This window comes from Gavia stellata, chromosome 6, assembly GCF_030936135.1.
Source record: "Gavia stellata isolate bGavSte3 chromosome 6, bGavSte3.hap2, whole genome shotgun sequence".
NCBI lineage: Eukaryota > Metazoa > Chordata > Aves > Gaviiformes > Gaviidae > Gavia > Gavia stellata.
The window spans coordinates 24,260,918-24,280,384 of record NC_082599.1 but is presented as its reverse complement, the minus strand read 5'-3'; the positions used below and the strand labels follow the sequence as shown (position 1 = coordinate 24,280,384).

Here is a 19,467-nt window from a genome sequence, read left to right as displayed (position 1 = left end):
TCAAGAAAAATGGGACACTTTTTCCTAAAATAGATTACATTCACTGAATCAGAAAACAATCCTTCTATTATTAAAGCATCACTCAAAATGAAGAACAAAGTAATTGCTTCAACGTTCTACTTTAAAACCCCATTCCTAAAACACTACATATTGGTAAATTACAGGCAATATATATATAGACATACATATTCAAGATTAACTCCTTTTTACAATGTTAATTTTGCTCACTTCTGTAACAGCTTTCTATATAATTTTCTTGATGTGAATCCAGATCAGAAGAAACTATAAATCAAGCCACAAGTGAACAGTAAGATGGAGAGACCAAAAGCAGTTCTCACCAGACTGTACAGGCAATTACACAAATAGCAGAACAAGGAATGTCACCTTTAAGGTGACAGCAACACCCTAAGCAACTACTCTCATCATTAAGCTTCCAATTCACAGACTCTTTAAAGGAAAGTAATTTTATGTCACTTTCCTCACCCATTCCTGCTCACCAAGCTTTACCTACCCCTCGTAGAAAATATCCTAAAAAGGACAGACGACAGTATGCAATGACTGAAAGCACCTTAACCATAATTACACTGACAGTAGGTTTGAGAATATTAAATGGGCAAGAGATAAAAATGAAAACAAGTAATTTATGCAAAAATTAATGAGTTATTTCTGCTGGTTTATCTCTCTTATATGACCTTAAAGCACTTACATTTATTAATAAAGCTTTGCAATTACCTCCACTGTAATTCTATACTCATGCCCTGCACTGATTTACAGATACGGAAATTCTGAAACAGATCGCTTCTGGTAAAGATTCAAAGTATCAAAAAAAGTCTTCCCAATTCTCATTTGGGTCTTTTACTCTGCCTCTGAGTAAGTGTCAGACAGGCTGGCTACTCTGAAAGGAAAAAAAAAAAACACCAAACAAAAAACCCAAACAAATTACCCCAGTCAATCAGAAACCTATTGGCTGTTTTGTTGTTGTTGCCACTGCTTTGTTGTTGTGTTTGGTTTTTTCCAAAGAAGAACTAAAACATACATCTACTGCTTTCCTATTGGCTGAAATACACAATACAGCCAGTTTCGGTCTAAAAACAGAGTATGTCAGAGTAGCCAAAAAATATAATACATGCTTTCCTAATCCTATTTCATTGTGATTCCCTGAGACAATTTCAGCAGAAGAAATATTAGGAAAGCAAATGACTTTTTTTTTTGCCTTCTCTAATAAAGCAGCAGCAGATGGAATAGGAAGGGAAGCAACCAAATCTCCGCAAAACATCAGTAGTCCGAAAGTAATGGACTGCCTTGTTTACAATGGAACATCCAGTTATTTATAATGTGGTTATTTAGACCATACCATAATCAACGATTTTAGAAAATTATTCTATCCAAATGCAGCTACATCATGCTTATTGGTTGCCAGGCAATTAATTTAACCCCAAATCCAGGGTCAGAGCCTTTTACTAGCTGTGATAAAGCAGTACCTTTTAAGAAAAAAACCCCAAAACACCACCTTAGTTTTATTTTTCATATTTACATACAAAAGTTTTTGCATTAAAAACTTGAAAAACAAACCATCTGTACATATAATACAGCAATTAAAGTTTCCATGAATAAAATCTTAAATTTGCAAGTTTATTTGAAAATCATTATATTAAATAAAGCAGCATTAAAATCCAATAAATGGGGATGAGGATGAAGAGGAAAATAATGACCACATTACATTTGTGTTCTGCCCTTCCCATATATCTTTTATGCTAGTTGAACCTTTGTTCTCAGTGTAACCTGAAAAACCTCCAAATTCTGAGTTTATTTCACTCGTCTGAAATAATTCCAGTAGGGCCTGCACTGGTGAGCTACAAGAACTTCTCTTCTCTTCAGGAACAGACAATCCATCTGTATACTTTACGCATAATTCCATATTCTGTTTCTGGGTTTCTCTTTTATTTCTTCCCAAGTAAAGCTTCACTTTTCTGCGCAGCTTCCCAGACGGTGAACTATGTGCAGTGCTGGCAGCCAATTCATAAAGTTCTTTGTTTATAGCAGTATCAGATACCTCAGCCTCCAGAACTACATTATGCTGCATCTGTTGCCGATTTTCACATAAATCATGATGTTTCTCGACAAATGTAGGATTGGCATTTGTTTTTTTCAAACACTTTGCTGGAAGAACTACTGCATTATTTAATTTTCGTTTTGGCTGTGATAGGTTTTTGTCTTTTTCACTAAAATCTGTAACTTCAGTATAAGAATATAAAGTACACGTGCCTTCCTGAAAACACTGTCTATTCTTTTTATTTACTTCTGGTTCCAGTATTTCTTTAGAGAATGGCTCATAAGCTCGAGACAAGTTCTCCATGTATGCTTTGTCATCTTTCTGAGGGGGTGGTTTTATGAAATTTGATGATACAACAGATTCTCTTAACTTTGCAGCACAGGAGCAATCAGTTTTAATATTTTCATCATTATTTCTGAATTTACTTTTTAGTTCTGAAGGTTGTGACAGGTGACAATAAAGAACTGAACAGACAGATCCAGAAATAGGGGTAGGTATAGGCAGAGAATTTGGTTGTACTTCTGCAGGCTGCCGATCCAGTCTGAGTGCCCGCATTGCCGTATCCTTCCACGAGTAACTTTTCAATGAAATGCGTTGCTTTTTCAGTCGTTCTTTCAGTTCATCTGGTCTAGTTATCTTTCCAATAATAGGAGAAAAATATCCTGTACTACATTTTGTCCTACAACAAAATTGTTTAAAATTATTAATAAACATTTAAAAGAAACATGGGTAACAGAACTCCATATGCAACTGATTCTAGAAAAGCAACTGAACTGACAAAGCAATTTTTGTTTTTACATTTAAAGGAAGGATATTTAGGGTAGGAACACACTATTTCTACAGGAACAAAGCGCCTTTATATTTGACTTTGATGTTTACTTATTGATTTCTACAGCTCATAAAATTGTTTTAAAAATACATGAAGCAAGCAGTCTTGTATTTTAGTAATTCTCAATTCACAGTGGTATTAAGAACAAAAGAAGCTAATGAATATAATGCAATGACTATAAATACTTACAAATATTCTATGATATATACACACAATTAGCATAATTATATATGCTTTTCTTGACATAGTATTTCAAACCTAACCATTCAGTATTTTTAAATCACAAAAGGAATAAAGGCTTGCCTTCATTAGGTTATTAGTTGTTTGACTCTATTTGCATTTCCTTTGTTTTTTGGGTTTTTTTTTTTTTTTTTTTTAAGAAATGAGAAAGTTATTCCTTATCTCCTGACTCATCAGAGCAATCTTGAATTGAGTTACTGTTCCAAGTAATGAAGACACTGGTGCCTAGAGTCCAAGACATGAAACAAGTCTTTCTCTCCCATTTAAGCTTTTGAGCTACAAAGAAGAAAGGAAAATCTGCCTTCTTTGTCCAGCACAGGCAGGACAGAAGCTAAGAGGCTTAGAGTACAGATAGGAAGATCTAGATTAGACTAGGAAAAGTTCTTCCACTGGTAAGGAGATCAGATTGACTGAGAAGGATATAATTTGCTGTTCTTAAGCTACTATCACACAGTTTTTAGAGCAAGATGTCCAGACATTGCTGTCCTTCTGTCAGCCATATTTTAGTACAATAGATCTTGCTTTTCTGAAGCTGAAGGATAGGTAGGACAACTTTTGGCAATTCCTTTCAGTCTCATGTTCCTGTGATGCCATCTGCATTTTAATTTTTTTTTTTCCTAATTTCTGCCTTATAGAACTGATTTGCCAGGTACAACTGCATTGCAAATTTCAGTGATTTATTTCAGATTGAAAAATAGGAATTTATTCTGTACCAGATTCAGAATTTCAGAAGTATCTTTAAGTTCAATGTCTTAATTCACAGAGACTTTAAAATTTAGGTAAAAAGGTAACTTACCTTCTTATTTTTTGTGCATCATCTTTGTATTCAACAAATTCATAAACGAACTTCGAGATTATATCATCAACAACTTGATACTGTGTGCTTTGTGCAAAATTTTGGTGCTGTTCACTTTCAAGATGCTGGAATTAAAGAAAAAACATGAAACAAATTTAATACTACAGACATGAATATACAAGTCAACAGTATGATATGGAGCAGTAAGTAAATACCATTAATTTATTACCAGTGTCTCTGAGACATGAGCTATTAGTGCCTTCAGCTACCACAGAGGCAGCAATCAAAAATTAAAACCTACAAGGGAAAAAAAATACCTGCTTGCTGCTTTTTAGGAGATATATTCAGAAGCCTTTTAAGATAAAAAAATGCATTCAACTAGCAAGTAGAAACTGTTGTTGATACCACAAAACCATTGTTGATACCACACTTAACAGATATGACTGTATCAAAGCATATACTTGACATTTCACATACCGTTTGCAGATCTTCATATTTCTTCCCACAACATTCACAATATCCTCTCTTTTTTTTGTCCTTTTGCAGAAGTTGAACAGGAGTTCCACAGTCCTTGTCACTAGCCATTTTATTTCTGTTAACAGAAAAGATATTAATGAGTCTCAAAATATGGAGCTGAACTCTATACTTTCCTCTCACAGTATGTTCATTCTTATTCCCTTAATTGAAAAAAAAACCAACCCAAACCTCCTCTTTATTTCCCCTCAGACTATTTACATTATGTTAGTCAACGCTTAGGAAAAGCAAAGAGAAAAAATATGCATTAATTAAAAAAAAGATTCACTGCAACAAGACGGGCAAACTCAGTGGAACTATATGTAAGCATAAAACAGCCAGGTTAGTACAGATGTACTACTATCACTGACTCAGAATAAACAATGCAAAAATTGCTAAACAAAAAAAATCTCTGTGCATAGCTGATAAAGAAAAAGGAGGTTTGATAAAATCAAAACTAGAAAAAAAAGAAGTCTCCTAAAATCTCATTGACTGTCAGTATTTTTGATGCCAAGAAAACATGCAGTAAAAACACTTAGTCTAACAGATGAACTCTCATTCTTTGTTAAAAGTAAAGAATAGTCATATTTGTTGGTTATACGTAGCTTTTGAATATGATAACCAAATGCCATTTTGTCCTGTTTTTCTAGGTACAGGCTAAGTGGAAATACAAGGAAATGAACCTCAAGTTCTTCCTGGAGATTAAAACATGAAGAGGTTTTCAATAGCTGCTCCATGACCCTCGGAGTCCTCATTTGGGGAGAGCCGCTATTTGCTGCCACTCACTATTAAACCACCTAAGGATGATATGGTAGCAGTAAAGCAAAACCATCAATCTCTATTTCCCTTTTACTTCAGAGGAATAGTGCCATCTCCCTGTCTAGCCAAAAATCATTCTGACAGACTTTACCAAGTATCTGCATAGATGTAAGCTCAGGACTTTAAATCAAAAAACCTGTCCAGAAAAATCTCTAACCTACAAAGCATAGCAATGTATTGCTCATCACACTAAGTGTACTCTGCTTTCAACAATCACTTTCAATCAACAAGTTTAAATTGGTAACACCTGCCCCAGCATTTGTTGGGTTCCACAGGATAGGCTCCACTTAACTGTGTACTTTTACTATTACACTAGCCTTTTTACCTTCCCTCTTCAGAGCTGTAAAAAAATCACAGAGAACCAGTAAAGCAGGATATAAGCACCAGCATTTATCATCTGAAGATTGAGTAATGTCTGCAAGTCTTGCCTGCTGCAGAAGCAAGTAGAATTGACAACTTAGCTTCAACAAGCTTTTCTCTCAGATAAAGATAAAAGAAGCGAATACTCCCCTTTCTCTCCCCTCAAACTGACATTCCTCACATCACCTGCTGAGTATGAAATAATCTCCCACCTAAATACCTCTTTGGCATGTGCCAACCTGAAAGATTAAATAGGAATAGTCATTCAAACATAACTCCTGAAATTTTTAATATATCATATTCCTTAATCCATAAAAATGAAAATAATATTGCCTTTTTTTTTTTTTAAAGCCATTAAAAGAATGGGCTTTTTAACCCCATCTGAAGAGACACCACCAGAAATTGCCTTTTTATTGCAAGGGTTACTGCTGTATTATAGTTGCTTTGCTTTTTCATATTCATTGCAATTAAAAAAAAAAATCATGGCAACAATCAGTGGAAAACCTCCAGCAATATAATAATGGTGAAGACTGGGCAGAACCTGAACAGTGGAGAAGCTATTTTATAAAGAAAACAACTATAAAACCTAAAGAAGTCTTAGACCCCAAGGACACAAAAGCAGCAAAAGTTACTAGATACAGAAAGTTCCACATATAGCAAAGCTACCTTTCACCTAAATATCTTTAGTCTCTCACGTGAATCAATTTTAGAAGTCAATGAAAGAATCATTAATACTCCAGATATGCTAGGCAGAAGAAATTCAAAACAATAGTTTGATTCACCAAAACCCCCAGATAATTAAGACTCCTATTAGTTTCAAATCATAAAATACATTTACCAAAAGTCTTAACTGCATCTGCAGTGTTCAGATAGAGACTAAATTCCAAAATGTATCATATAAACACTTGCTGCAAGACCAACTGCAATTGTACTGGGCAGTTAGCATCCACTTTTCATCTCTGACGAGCTGAAGCAGTATTTGCAGAATCTAGTTTCTATAAATTAGACTTTATCAACAACGCACACTATTTATCAACAATAATTTTGCACTATGACTGAATATCACTTAAAAAAAATTTTAACTGCCTACTTTAGCATTATACTGACAAACATCAGAAGTAGTCTTAAGAAATCCACTTCCTGTAAAATACTTACTGGATGGCATCCAAGATGAGGACAAAGAAGAAACCAGTGGCAGAAAGGAAAAAAAAAAAAATCTTATGCTGACCCACAGTGATAGGACAAGGCTGCATTTTTGGATGTATGCATCTGTATGTCCAAAAAAAGGACTAAAGACAGGATAAAGAGGGTACAGAGAGAGAGACAGACAGACACCAACAGTTACAGCGCAGAAATACATCAGCTGAGACATGGCTATTAGTATTAAGTATCGCACAAAATTAGAAGCAGAGCAATTATTTTAGAAAACAATTACTTTAGAATTATTTTAGAGAACCACCCTCTCCTCTATCCACACCTTAATAACAAGTTTTCAACAAACCTTTGCTTAGACTGAGTTTGCTTTTGACCGGAAGGATGCTTCTTATCCACCTCAAAAGGACTATATGGTTTTGGAACACAGTAGTTCAGAACTGGAAAACTGGGTAACTGCAGATAAAACGGTCGGTAGTGGCTGTATTAGACAAAACAAGTGCATTAGAACCATCAGAAATGGAAAAAGGAATTTATAGCATAAATTACAATCAGGTAAAAAAAAAACCTTGAAAAAGTGTTTCTCTTTTACATGTAACATACACAGAATGCTAAACAGATAAATATCCTAGAATAAGTCATTCCTTCCTTCCTATAAACTTGATACTTTCTCAAAACAGATCTGCCTTGAGTTTCCATAGCTGTCTTACACATTCTCTGGGGTATGCCTTTCATGCCTATTTATTGTTGAGACTTGAGTAACCAATAAACTAAGAACAATTTGGATGACGATGCATCTGTGTTCCTGAGAAGCAGTTCCTAACATACAATGCATTAAATTTTTCTTCCATTTTACCATTTTCTTCCTTTTTGACAAATTTCAATCAATTCACCATTCAAAATACAAAAAATGACCTTTTCATTTTCTAGAAATATAATTTTCCTGTACAGCATTGTACTTAGAAAGATATCAGAACGAGCAACTGTACCATTGCTCTGAATATATTAAAAATGCCAAAAGTTCACATACTGAATCATTTGACTGAAATGCTGATGCCAGAGTTCAGACTGATTTTTTTCCCCACATTACTATTATAAGCTACCCAGGTAGAAGGAAAACAGCAAGTCTGCATAATAGGGACAGCTAAGCATCTTGTTCTGCTTCTGAACTGTTACTTATAAGCATTGTTTACGTTACATGAACATTTAAAAGTGTTTCAGGTGTTTGGTACACGGCTACATTCAAAAGTCAAATTCACGCATACTTATATACAAATTTCTTGTACTTACAACTGTGTGTGTCCAATTCTCCCCACTATCCTCATGTCCCTCACACCTATTACACCAACTCAGCATAAGACCAGGTTTACATCTTTTTAATTCAGGAAAGTGTCAAAGAATCAGGTCAAAGAATTTGGAGCTTATAAACATCATCATAAAGCAGAAGTTAGTTAAGAATATAAAGGTGCAAAACATGCTGTGCAGAACTGCACTTTTTTATAACTCATTGTTCTCTCAACTTCTGGCAAACTGGTATTTCCTTACACAACCAGGTCTGATCAGTTACAGGACCAGAAAGATGTGAAAATTTTAAAGGCTGAAAATACTAGATTTCATGCTACTGTGGATACTGACATCAGATTAATAGCTTTTTTTTTTCCCCTTTTAAACGATTCCCTTTTAAATGACTGAACAGGAAATTAAACCTAATTTCAAGGGATGATTTTAACTGTAACAACTTCCCTTTCCTTACATCTAAACAGTCTCTGCAGGAGATGAATGTTATTGAGTTGGGATTGCATGACTGGAATTTAGTATACACAGTTTTATTGGCCTTTTGGGCTATAGGATTTGGATCCAAGAAAAGATGCCAAGGTTCAAGGCTTCCAGGTTTCCTTTTCATTCATATGGCCCTTGGCAGAAAGTAACACAACAAACCCACTCTCACTGTCTACAAACTGGCATTACATATCAACTTTCCACTTTCATTACCTATTGCAAATATTCCCTACTATACTACTACCTGCTCAACCTCAGGCAGTGGCTAAACAGATACCTACCCAGAGGATGCAGAGATGAAAATTCTCTTATAAGGGGACAGTATGGCTGGCATTTAAAGTCAGGAAGTCAGAAGAAATTGAAATCTGAAGGCCACTTCGTCAAGGCATACTAAATGTTTCTGAATTACTCAGTTTGAGAACAACATTACTGAATGCATGAAGAGAACACTTACCGACTTCCATCTTCCACCTTGACAAATGGATTTTTCAGTCTACCTGCTCAAGGGGGGGAAAAGAGAAATTAAGAGAGAAATACTTTTCTTCATTCAGCAAGTTACTCCAGTAGCTGAATAAATAAGCAGACATTATTTCAGAACTTACTATGACCGTGTTTTGACAAACTCTTGGTTTCCACAGTTTTTCTACATGCTTTTCTTAGATATACAAATTAGAATACAGCAGCACACTTGACCAGATGAGAACTGTAGTACATTTTTAAGTGTTCAGAACATAAGGTAAAACAAAAAACATCTACAAATACTGAAATACTTACTTCTTGACTTTGGAGCAGTAGCTTGTGTTCCCTATTAAAAAAAAGAGAGAGAAGGTATAAAATCCCTGTGAATATTATTCTGCATTTTATTTAAGATTTAGCTGTAAGTAATTTTAAGTTATGAGGGTCTCCCTGTATTAATCATGACTTCATACACAGTCACGATAAATTTTGCAGGAAACTAAGCTCATTAGTACTTCAGAAATATGGTGATATGTTTCCCAAAGAAATATTTATTTCTACACCACAAAAAAAGCGTTCTCTTAGAGACATTTCAATTTGGTTTTCCTAAAACCAAAACCAAACAAAAACCCCACACAAGTAAATTTATTCACTTTCTCTCTCTCCTCCCCCAAAATACCTTGCCATTGTTGAAAGCTGATTCTTAAATACAGATAGCATTTATAAAGTGTTGTAAAAATGTTAATTAACTACAAGCTGTAAAATACGACCGAAAACTGCAGATAGCAACATTCTCCAATTAAAGCAATTCCGCTCATTGGAACAGATTTACACAGATTGTTGTTTTTTGGGGTTTTTTAACAATGAAGATTGAAATTAAAAGGAGCATTTTGTCTTCAGAAAACAGTAAAGTCTACATTCAAGCATCAGCTGTTAGCTGTAATTGATTCTGGTGAAGGTATAAACTCGTATTTTATACTACTTGCAAAAAAATCCCACCCTGCTATCCATGAACAATGATACGCTGATGTTTTAGTTAGCAGAAGATTTCATGTGGCCTCAGTAATTAGCTAATATTGCATTCCAAAACAATATAACATGCACTAGATGGTATGTTTCCATTTACTTATCACAGACCCCTGCCTAGACTAGCTAATTGTACAACTTCACATTTTTAATTTAAATTACAGAGCAACTGCAGATGGAGTGCACAAGCAGCTAGAACAGTTTCAGTGTCTCACTATATCACACACTAAAATCTGGAGAAATCAGGATTTTCACATGCCAACTGCACATTGCATGTTTTTGGTAGAAGAGCTCAAAGATGCTTTATGCTAGTTCTTTAAAAGACTAGAAAGGAAAAGATGCAGAGTTGAGCAACTGACAGAGATTCCCTAGAGACAGCTTCTTCAGGAAAGGTAACTGTGATTCTTCAAAAGGGTGCATCAAAAGGAAAGGGTTTCTAATCACTGTGGCATAAAGAAAATTATACAAGGCAACTTAACCACAATCTACATCATACTAAAACCAAGCTACAATTTTTTTTTAATTATTTATTATTTTTGAGGCAGGCAGAATGGAAGTTTCAGACAGTTCAGTACTTCTGACTCTTAGATATCCTTTGCAAGGGCAAAGGTCTACACACGATTTATTCAATACTATTATGGACTTTATTTTTTAATAATGCTGAAATGTATAGCTAATACTTTCTATTTTTCAAATATTTTTTAAAATCAATTATAAAACATACTGGTCTGAAAAACTGAACATGAACAAGACTTTCTTAAAATAAAATCTGTAAGCGTCACAGTAGGTAGTATTTAGTACACCTGTGTTTTCTCAGTTAATGCAACAAATGGCATTTTCACAAATGGCAAAGAGCCACTTACCACATCTTTAAAAGAACTGCCTGCTCTTTTGACTAGGTAGAGCTCCTTTTTCTTTTGTTCAATGTAATTCTTAACATCTGGCAAAAAGAGGGAGAATTATACTTAGCTAATTTTTGTATGTTTGAAGTATTTTGTTATTTTTAATATTTTGAATTAAAAAAGGAATAATTAAATTAACGTTACAAGTTCAAGTTAGGCTTCATCAAACAAAAATATTTACCATCGATATGAAGTATCTTCACTCCCCAACTCAAAGCATTGGATAGTATACTACCAGAGGGGATTAAGTCCTGCAAAGAATAAATTATATTAATAGTTTTAAGCAATATATGGTAGATTATGTAAAATAATTACAAATATATTACAATATGTAATATGAAAGCTAAGATCCAAGTGCAGATGCTTTTCTTCTTGCCAAAAGACTACTGCTCTCCTCAACTGACTTTTTCATCTCTGTGTCACAGCACTTCACCATCAAAACATTATATTTAACCTTTCATAAAGCCAAAACTGTTCTCTATTGTCACATTTTATAGAAAGATTTGAAGACAGTGATTTAAACATTTACTTTAACTTCACGAGCACCTCTCAAATACTAGCTATATTAGTAATCATGATAAATTATAATACTGGTCATAAGACTCCACAGACTTTCAATTCTTCAGGAAGTACCCAGAAAGCATGACCTGATGGTTTTACTTAGGACAACCCCCCAACTTCTGCCTGAGTGTTCCAAGAGGGACTTCCCTCTTAGACCAAGACCACTTTTACTACTGCTTGTTTTCTAAAAGAGCAAAACCAAAGTTTTCTCAAGCACAAATTCGTTGATTACTTGGCTTACCTGCTCTTTGATTGCTTTTTCAACTAAGGATTTTCCTCTGCTCATACGTACCTATATTAAAACAGAAACACATTTGTAGCAAGTTAGAACTCACTTCAAAAAAACAAAAGGTAAAACAATTTACATTATTGTTAACAAATACGTATTTTAGCTATGATAGTCTCCTTTTGTTCACTGTGCTGCTATTTTTCATCGCATCTTCCCCACAAGGTTATGGTTAATACAGTCTGGGGGGGTAAGGGGGAGGGGGGGAGAAAAAAAAACACCCAACACGTAATCATTTTCAGCCAAAGCAGGTCACTGCATGGCTGCAGCAATGTCAGTGCTGGAACAACATAGATGGTGGGATAAGCAGCCAGTGGCACACACCAGAAGATGAGGTTTCATCAGCTGGACTTGTGCCAAATTAAGCTAACAGTCACTAATATAATCACAGCCTCCATCTTATCCCCATCTTTTCCATCACCAGTGCATCTCCTTTTGTACTGTATGCTGTTTATTCATAATGAGCATGCCTTTACCTATCCAGGTTACTTGCAAAATGAGGTGATCTCACCTATGCAATGGAAAGACTGGCTAGCAGTCATGTTTCTAAATAAGTACCATGTATATAGTACAGCTAATTGTTTCCAAATGTATTTTGAAAGGACGCAAGACTTGCATGTATAAGAAACTTAATGTAAACCTGCACAAAATCAGATTCTAACTGTTGCAATTAACATGATACTCTAATATAATAAGAAAGAGCTCAGAAAAACTTAATATTCATAATGTTCGATTTTAATTATTTACTTGAACTACTATCAAAGAGTGCTTCTGCAGGTATCTGCATTAACAACATCACAGCAGCCAGATATTAATAGGCTATGTTGCTAGAGACAGGAACCATTGGATGCCATCACAAGCCTATCCGTATTGATCCAGCTGTCCAACATAACAATGTCAATGTTGTAAGTCAGGCATACTATATTAGAACAGATTTTAGTGTAGTCTGCTTATTTGCAGAAAAGGCTCCTTTTTTTAATTAGTTTTTGAAACTTTGCTTTATTAGTTTGAGCTACTTAAGTTTAACAAGTTAGCCTGAACTAGTTTAAATGTTTGACCTGTTAAATAAACAAACCAAACCCCTTATTCACCCAAGGAACTGTTGCCATCTTTAGGAAACAGAATAGGAGAAAAATTGTAAGACCATATCCAATGGGTTGAACCTGATTTGCTGTATTATTACTAAGAAACTTACTGTATCTGCTATCTTAAATGAACTTCCGTCATGTCGATCTTTTCGGTTGCTAGGATGAGGTGAACTATTTCCTCCATTACGTGCAGATTCTGGGCTTGGAACAGGAGAAATCTGACCAAGAGCTGGTGCAAATTTTGCCTCCTTTTTATTAGACACGAGATAGCTGATATCTTTACTAAGAAAACTCTCCACTCTCTAAATATAAGATATAAAGCAAGGAATTATTTCAGGACAATTAATCAGTAACTCAATTTTACATTGCATTCTTTAAAGAAAAGTGACAAAACTTCCAGATTAATTAAGTTCAAAAACATTGAATTAACGAGAAGGTATTTTCTAAAGATCCGGATGACAATTACAATTGAACTGTAGTAGTATCTCACCAATCACAAATTCTAATCTCAATTTCTTAATTTTGTAATCTCTATCAAAACAGCTTTGCTTTGTTTTGATTATTATCATTCTTCGAACTATCTAGCTGTAATACTTTCCAAATAGCAGAATTCAAATGCTGCACTGAGAAGTAACAGAATAATTCAAGGAAAATCATGATTTTATGTAACAGAAATTACATAGAAGTGTTCAGCTAAATTTAAAGGCATGCATATGCAAATGTAATTTACAGTTTGCAAGAAGCTATAAATTCACTGAGTTTAGAACCAGGAGAAAAATTAAAATTTCAGGATAGTTACCATGTTTCATACCTACAGTATTCATAACACTTCTCAAAAATGTAGAAGCCTTAAGTAGATTCATAATATTTTCATACTCAGCAAGACAAAATATGTGGTTATGCTACGCTTATTCTCTTCCATTTTGTTCCTTCAGTCTTTCGTTACCAACCGTTGTGTGATTATCAGCTCTATTTGCCTTGTTATTTCTTGCCACTTTGTGTAGCTTAAAATATTTTCCTTTTCTCTGCTAATCAGTATGGAAAGCGCAAATTGCACAGGCAGCAAGCTTGAAACTGTGCCTTCCAATCCTGCCCTATGTACCTTTTACAGAAATGGGACATACAGAGAGAGGCACTTTTGAATGCACTCCACACAAGTAACAACGAAACACATGTGGTACTTGATCGTGAGGGTGCCTGGGCACCTCAGATTTAGGCATATACTCCTCAGAATAAAACAGAAAAACTTCCTTTTCAGTCTTTGATTTGCAATCTTACTTTTCACATACAAATTCCTAAAATTCTGTTTTAGAGAGAAAGACAAAAGATTACATTTAGCATTAAATGAGTGCATGCTAAGAGATGCATTTAAATTGAAGCCGTTATTGCCATTCCTTGCCTCTACTATAATTTCAGACAGCATCTTGATTTAGAAGCGTCAATTTCATAAAACTGCTCAGCATTCCTCTGAAGTCAAAGTAGTATTGCCAAAGCAATGTTCAGAATAACTAGCAATTCAAGCAGATCCCTTTTGCTTCTGTAGTTAAAGGGTGTTTAATACTTTAACTGCCAAGATTCCTCTACACTATCTCACAATACTCAGCTTTAAAGTGGACTAAGCAATTGCATTGCTTGCGTGTTACTATGATATCCCGTACTTGCTTGTATCAAAATGTTTCTTACATACAGAAGAGAGCATTAGGTAAAAAAAAAAAGGCATTAAGCAGCTTATAAAATCTATTATTCAAATAAGAGTATTTAAAATACTCATTAACATACTCTGTGCAGAAAGTACTTACTGAAGTGACTGACTTCTAGTAAGCATATGCAAAACACTTCCCCTAATCTTTTTCAGGTTCAGCTGAACAACTTTAGTTGTAACACGTAAACATGTCAACATAGTCAGAAACAGTAGGAAAAAAAAAATAATCTCAAACAATAAACCCTACTAAATTTGGATGAAATTTTAAGCAAATGAATAATCAACTGAGAACAAACCTTTATAATAAACACTTCTGTTACAATTAGCAAAGCAGCTTCTAGTAAAAAAACCCACAAAACAATTCCATAATAAGCTAATTGTTCATACTAAACATTAAGACAAATAGAAAAAATAAAACCCCATCATATATGAAACACAAAAGACATTAAAATGCAGTCACAAAGAACATGGAAAGGCATTCCACATGCACAGATTTTCTTCTAGTTTTGTAAAGGTCTCTGCTCATTAACTTACACCTCCGAGCTCTCTGAGGTCCCTTCCTATTTTTTCAGAGATCACATTTGATGGAATATCGAGGTAAAACACCTTTCCAGTGAGTGGCTTATATTTAAGTTTCTCTGGTTTTCCTGTATCTTTTTTCACATTCTTCAGAGAAGATCTTATCTTTTCTGGTTTTGCTTGGGTTCCATCTGCTGCAAAAAGAAAAGGGAATTTAAACAGGACTGTATTTCATGAACTGTGTTTATTTTTTTCTTTTCAAAAAGGAAAATTCCTAAATTATGGAAATGGACAAGGCATGCTTCCATGCAATATAAGACTTTGAAAAAATAGCTATATGTTAAACATGTCAAAACCAAGACATTAATAATAATACCACATATAGCCCTTAAAAGTTTTTTCTTAAAATCATATCTTAAAATGGACTTTTTATTTCAATTGCTATACAATGCCATCAATTTTCTCATCCAGTTTGGCAAGTATTTGCTATCTCTGTACCACAATACACACACTACTTGCACAGTCACTGAGAATCACAAGAACACCGTTTTATAACAGGATCTGTGCCTCCCTCTGATTCATCTGTAACAAAAAGGACTCATGTAGACTCATTAGAACAAAATACAATCAAAAGTAACTGAAAAACCAAAAAACACAAGACCTAGATCATACTATTTATCTGAATTCTGAGCACGCACCTGAGATGCAGGAAAACTAAGCTTAAAGTTCAGAACCCTTCTAGTTATGAACACACTTTCTGTCACAGTGAATTTTACTCTAAAACTAAGAAACCACATTCAGCAATTAAACTGTGCTGATGAACTTTCCTGATGCTCAACACAGAGCTATCCACACAAGCCTAACTGTTAGACTAGACATTTAAATAAGCAAATAAATAAATAAAAAAATTCAGTCGGGGTGAGAAATAAGCCTCATTTCTCAAGCAAAATCTTGGAGTGTGGTAGAGTTCTACAAGAACATCAGCTCAATACTGAGTAGCAATCAAAAAAGAAAAAAAATAGAATTTGCTAAGACACATAAAATAGAATGGATTATTTTATTATGCCACTTCATAAATGCAGCACTCAGCCACATCTCAAATACAGCGTGCATGAAAGTAACAAGGATGATCAAAGGCATGAAGAATGACCTTGCAGATTAAGCCTTTGTCAATCTGTAAAGTAAATTATTTAGGAGAAAAAGAATACCGATATACAAAGTCAAGAAGAACATAGACAGAATGGCTGAACAGCCTATTCCAGCAGAAGAGCTATGAGGCATCAAACAATACTAGGAGTCAGGTACAAAATGCAAAAACCAGTAACTGATTCTCTGTGCAACAGGGCAACCCTGTGGAGCTTGCTGCCAAAGAATGCTGTCGATATTAAGATGTGATTTCTAGGGGAGACTGCACAAGTACATGGAAGAGGAATACTTTGACGGGTCCTAAATGCACAGAAGTGACATGCAACTCACGAAGTCCCTGTATCTAAACATAGCTGGAAACTAGAATAATATTATTAGATGAAAAGTAATTAGACCCTATCTGTTCTTACATACTTCCATGGGAATCCATTTACAACCAATGACAGAGACAGAATCATCCAAGACTTGCACATCATTAGTGTCATATTGTCTTTTCTTCCTCACTGACTGACACCCTACTCCTAGTTGCTTCACTTCTGGAGAAGCTCAAAACAGAGAATGAGGGCTGCTGCAGGAAGTGAGCAGGCCTCTTCTGGAGACAAAAAGCCAACATGCAAAACAGTTCCTCTGTTATGTATTCTCTCCCTCCCTGAAATGGTCTTAGATGAGCAAGTCAACAGAACCACCACAAATGCTGCAAGATTTTGTAGGTAATGGTTATGAACGCACATAAGTGAAGGAGGAACAGCGGTCGGATTTGTAGAATCTAGACCAAAAGAATTAGAGAAATATGAAAATGGGGAGGCTTAGGATAGTGTAACTGATTCAGGAACTAAACAGAAAAGATGGACGATAAGCAGGTATGCAAGTGAAATTCTGTAGACGACCAGGGATCAAATATGGTGTTAGATCCAACACACAGAGGTGATGGCCAGGGCAGCTCAAAAATTAACACACTAAATACTGGAATTAATATTGGAAAATAGGTAAGTTTAATCCTTCTTAGGAATAATCAAAAGTTTGGAGTGAGTTAGCAGTACTGCAATAACAATAAAGAGTCCCTCTTGTAAAGCAACTGCGTTTTAACACCCCGGGCCTAACGTGCTGAGGAGGCGTTCCATGCATGCTCCTGATACCAGCAAAGATCTGCCTGGGTGGAGCAGTTTGCACAGCAGTGGTCTAGCGAATTTCAACATAGCTTCTTTGCACTGCAAGCATCTTGTAAAAGATAACAAGCTAGCTAGCCACCTTTTCAGTTACACACTTTTACGTGTAATTCCCCAACCCACGAAAAGGTTATCTCAGCTGTCCACCCCTAACAAAGCCAGCGCAAGTCGTGCTTACCCGCTAGCCTGACAGAGCCACGAGGCCCACGCCCGGCACCAGGCCGACTGCGGGGGCTCGCAAACGAGAGCCAGGAAGGCGGCACCGGCACCAGGCCGCGGCTGAAAGCGACCCCGCTGACGGTGGGAAAGGGTTGAACGCCCCTACCGCGAGCTGCGAGCCGGGGCGCGGCAGCTCCCCCCCGGGCCACCCCCAGCGACGCGCCGCTTACGGGGACGCGCTCCTTTGTCGGCGGCCTCCGCAGCGCTCGGTTTCATCTTCCCGGGGATTCACATCCTCTTATCCTCTTCTCCTCTCCGCCCGCCGGCCGACCTGCAGGGGTTCAGCAGAGCCGCTAAGCTCCCCGGCACGCAGCTCCGCCAGGCCCCCTCCCCAGTGGCTCCAAGCCCTCCCCTCCCGCCGCAGCCCGGCCACCCGCGCTCGCCCGCGCTCCCGGCACTCTCCGTCGCTGCCGTCGAAGCCGGCGCGGGTCTCCGGGCGCTGCAGCGCCGTGCTGTGCCTCGCCTCACCAGGCTTTCCCGCCTCCGCCAGCCCCAGCCCGCCGCGCTGGGCCTCGCTCCTCCTCCCGCAGAGCGGCACGGCGGTCCCAGAGGCGCCCGCTGCCCCACCGCGGGCCGCGCTTCACCAACGGTCGGCCGCGGCCGCGCGCACGCGGTAGTGCGCGGGCAGGCGGGGGGAAGGGCGGGGGCCGAGCGCAGGGGGTGGAGGGAGGAGCGCAGCGGGGAGGTGCTGCGAGGCGGGGCGAGAGGCGCGGGGCGGTGGCGTCCCTCCTCGCCCTCCCCTTCGTGGCAGGAAAAGGAGTCCTCCGGGCTGCGCGGCTCCGAGGCGGCGGGAGGTCAGCGGCCGTTACTGCGCGGGGCGGGGTGCCGCCTCCCTCCCCCTCACGCCTCAGGGGCCAGGGCGGGCCGGTGAGCGCCCTCTTCAGCCGAAATCCCGGGGAGGAGTCTCTCCGCCCGGCCCCGGCAAGGCGGGGGGGCCTTCTGAGGAGCAAACACCCGGTTCAGCGACCTCCCGCCGATGCAGGCCCGGTGCCGGCAGGCCGGAGGCTTCACCGGGTTGAGCACTTCCCGCCCCCGAGCCCCCGCCTCCCCTCCCTTCCCTGAGGCGTTCCCTGGCCCAAGGGCAGGTGAGAGCGCTGGCCCAGATCGCGGCCCGGCTTCACAACCTGTGGCTGTGCAGGGCCTTGTGGGCTGTGATAAGTGGCCGGGGGCTGGCTGAGGGTGCTCCACATTTTTATCGCGGAAGCCTTTGCCAGGTCACACCCTGGTTGCTGCATATAAACTGGTTATATATGCTATTCGGGAAAGTAGTTCTGTTCTAAGTTAAAAAACGTGTTAAAAAAGACAACAAATTAGTAGTTGTGATTCATTTAAGAGGTGAATCTCGTTATATGCAGCTTAATCTTTCTTATCTTTTATTTAAAACTTAGTGAAAATAGCAAAACATCGTAGTGTTCCTGTAGATGAAATAAAAAGCTTATATCAATGTAAACTAATTAAGTTATGACTGCACTTATGCACAACGTGCATTCTGAAAGATATGCCTTTACTTGGGGATTTTATGTCCTGAAATGTTTTTATTATTTTCTACTGTCCTGGCTAGTTGCAGATACTGGGAATATATAAGCTCCTTAGGATACTGTGAGTACATTCCCAAGGTATTGCAACGTTGCCTATGCAGACATGCAGCAGGATTTGTTCAAGGAATTAATATTTAATGGTAGCATTAATAATATTTAGTCACTGTTTATTGCATGAGGAGCTTGCCAGGGGATATAGTCATCACTAGTAGGCTGTGACTGTTGGATCAACCCGGAGACCTCTCTGGATTTTCTCACAGGAGTGACGGAAGCAAGAGGAGAGCTAGATGAATTATTCTGCTGTGCTACAGTTTATG

The 19,467-nt window shown here is 37.6% G+C and overlaps 1 protein-coding gene across 2 annotated transcripts; it reads right to left on the bottom strand.

Moving 5' to 3' along the window:
* Positions 1 to 1,621: 1,621 nt before the first annotated feature.
* On the bottom strand, positions 1,622 to 17,828 carry DBF4 (DBF4 zinc finger). Of its 2 annotated transcripts, XM_059818847.1 has the most exons (12): positions 17,783 to 17,828; positions 15,097 to 15,275; positions 12,968 to 13,162; positions 11,728 to 11,778; positions 11,107 to 11,176; positions 10,887 to 10,963; positions 9,316 to 9,346; positions 8,996 to 9,041; positions 7,112 to 7,243; positions 4,396 to 4,510; positions 3,919 to 4,043; positions 1,622 to 2,732 (listed from the first exon to the last, which is right to left on the bottom strand). In XM_059818847.1, the coding sequence occupies exons 1-12, from the start codon at positions 17,826 to 17,828 to the stop codon at positions 1,667 to 1,669; spliced, it is 2,133 nt and encodes a 710-aa protein (XP_059674830.1). In that variant the 3' UTR covers positions 1,622 to 1,666. The 2 variants fall into 2 exon arrangements, with proteins under 2 accessions (XP_059674830.1, XP_059674831.1); XM_059818848.1 differs by lacking the exons at positions 15,097 to 15,275; positions 17,783 to 17,828 and having other exon boundaries at positions 8,996 to 9,038; positions 12,968 to 13,000.
* Between the last annotated feature and the right edge of the window lie 1,639 nt (positions 17,829 to 19,467).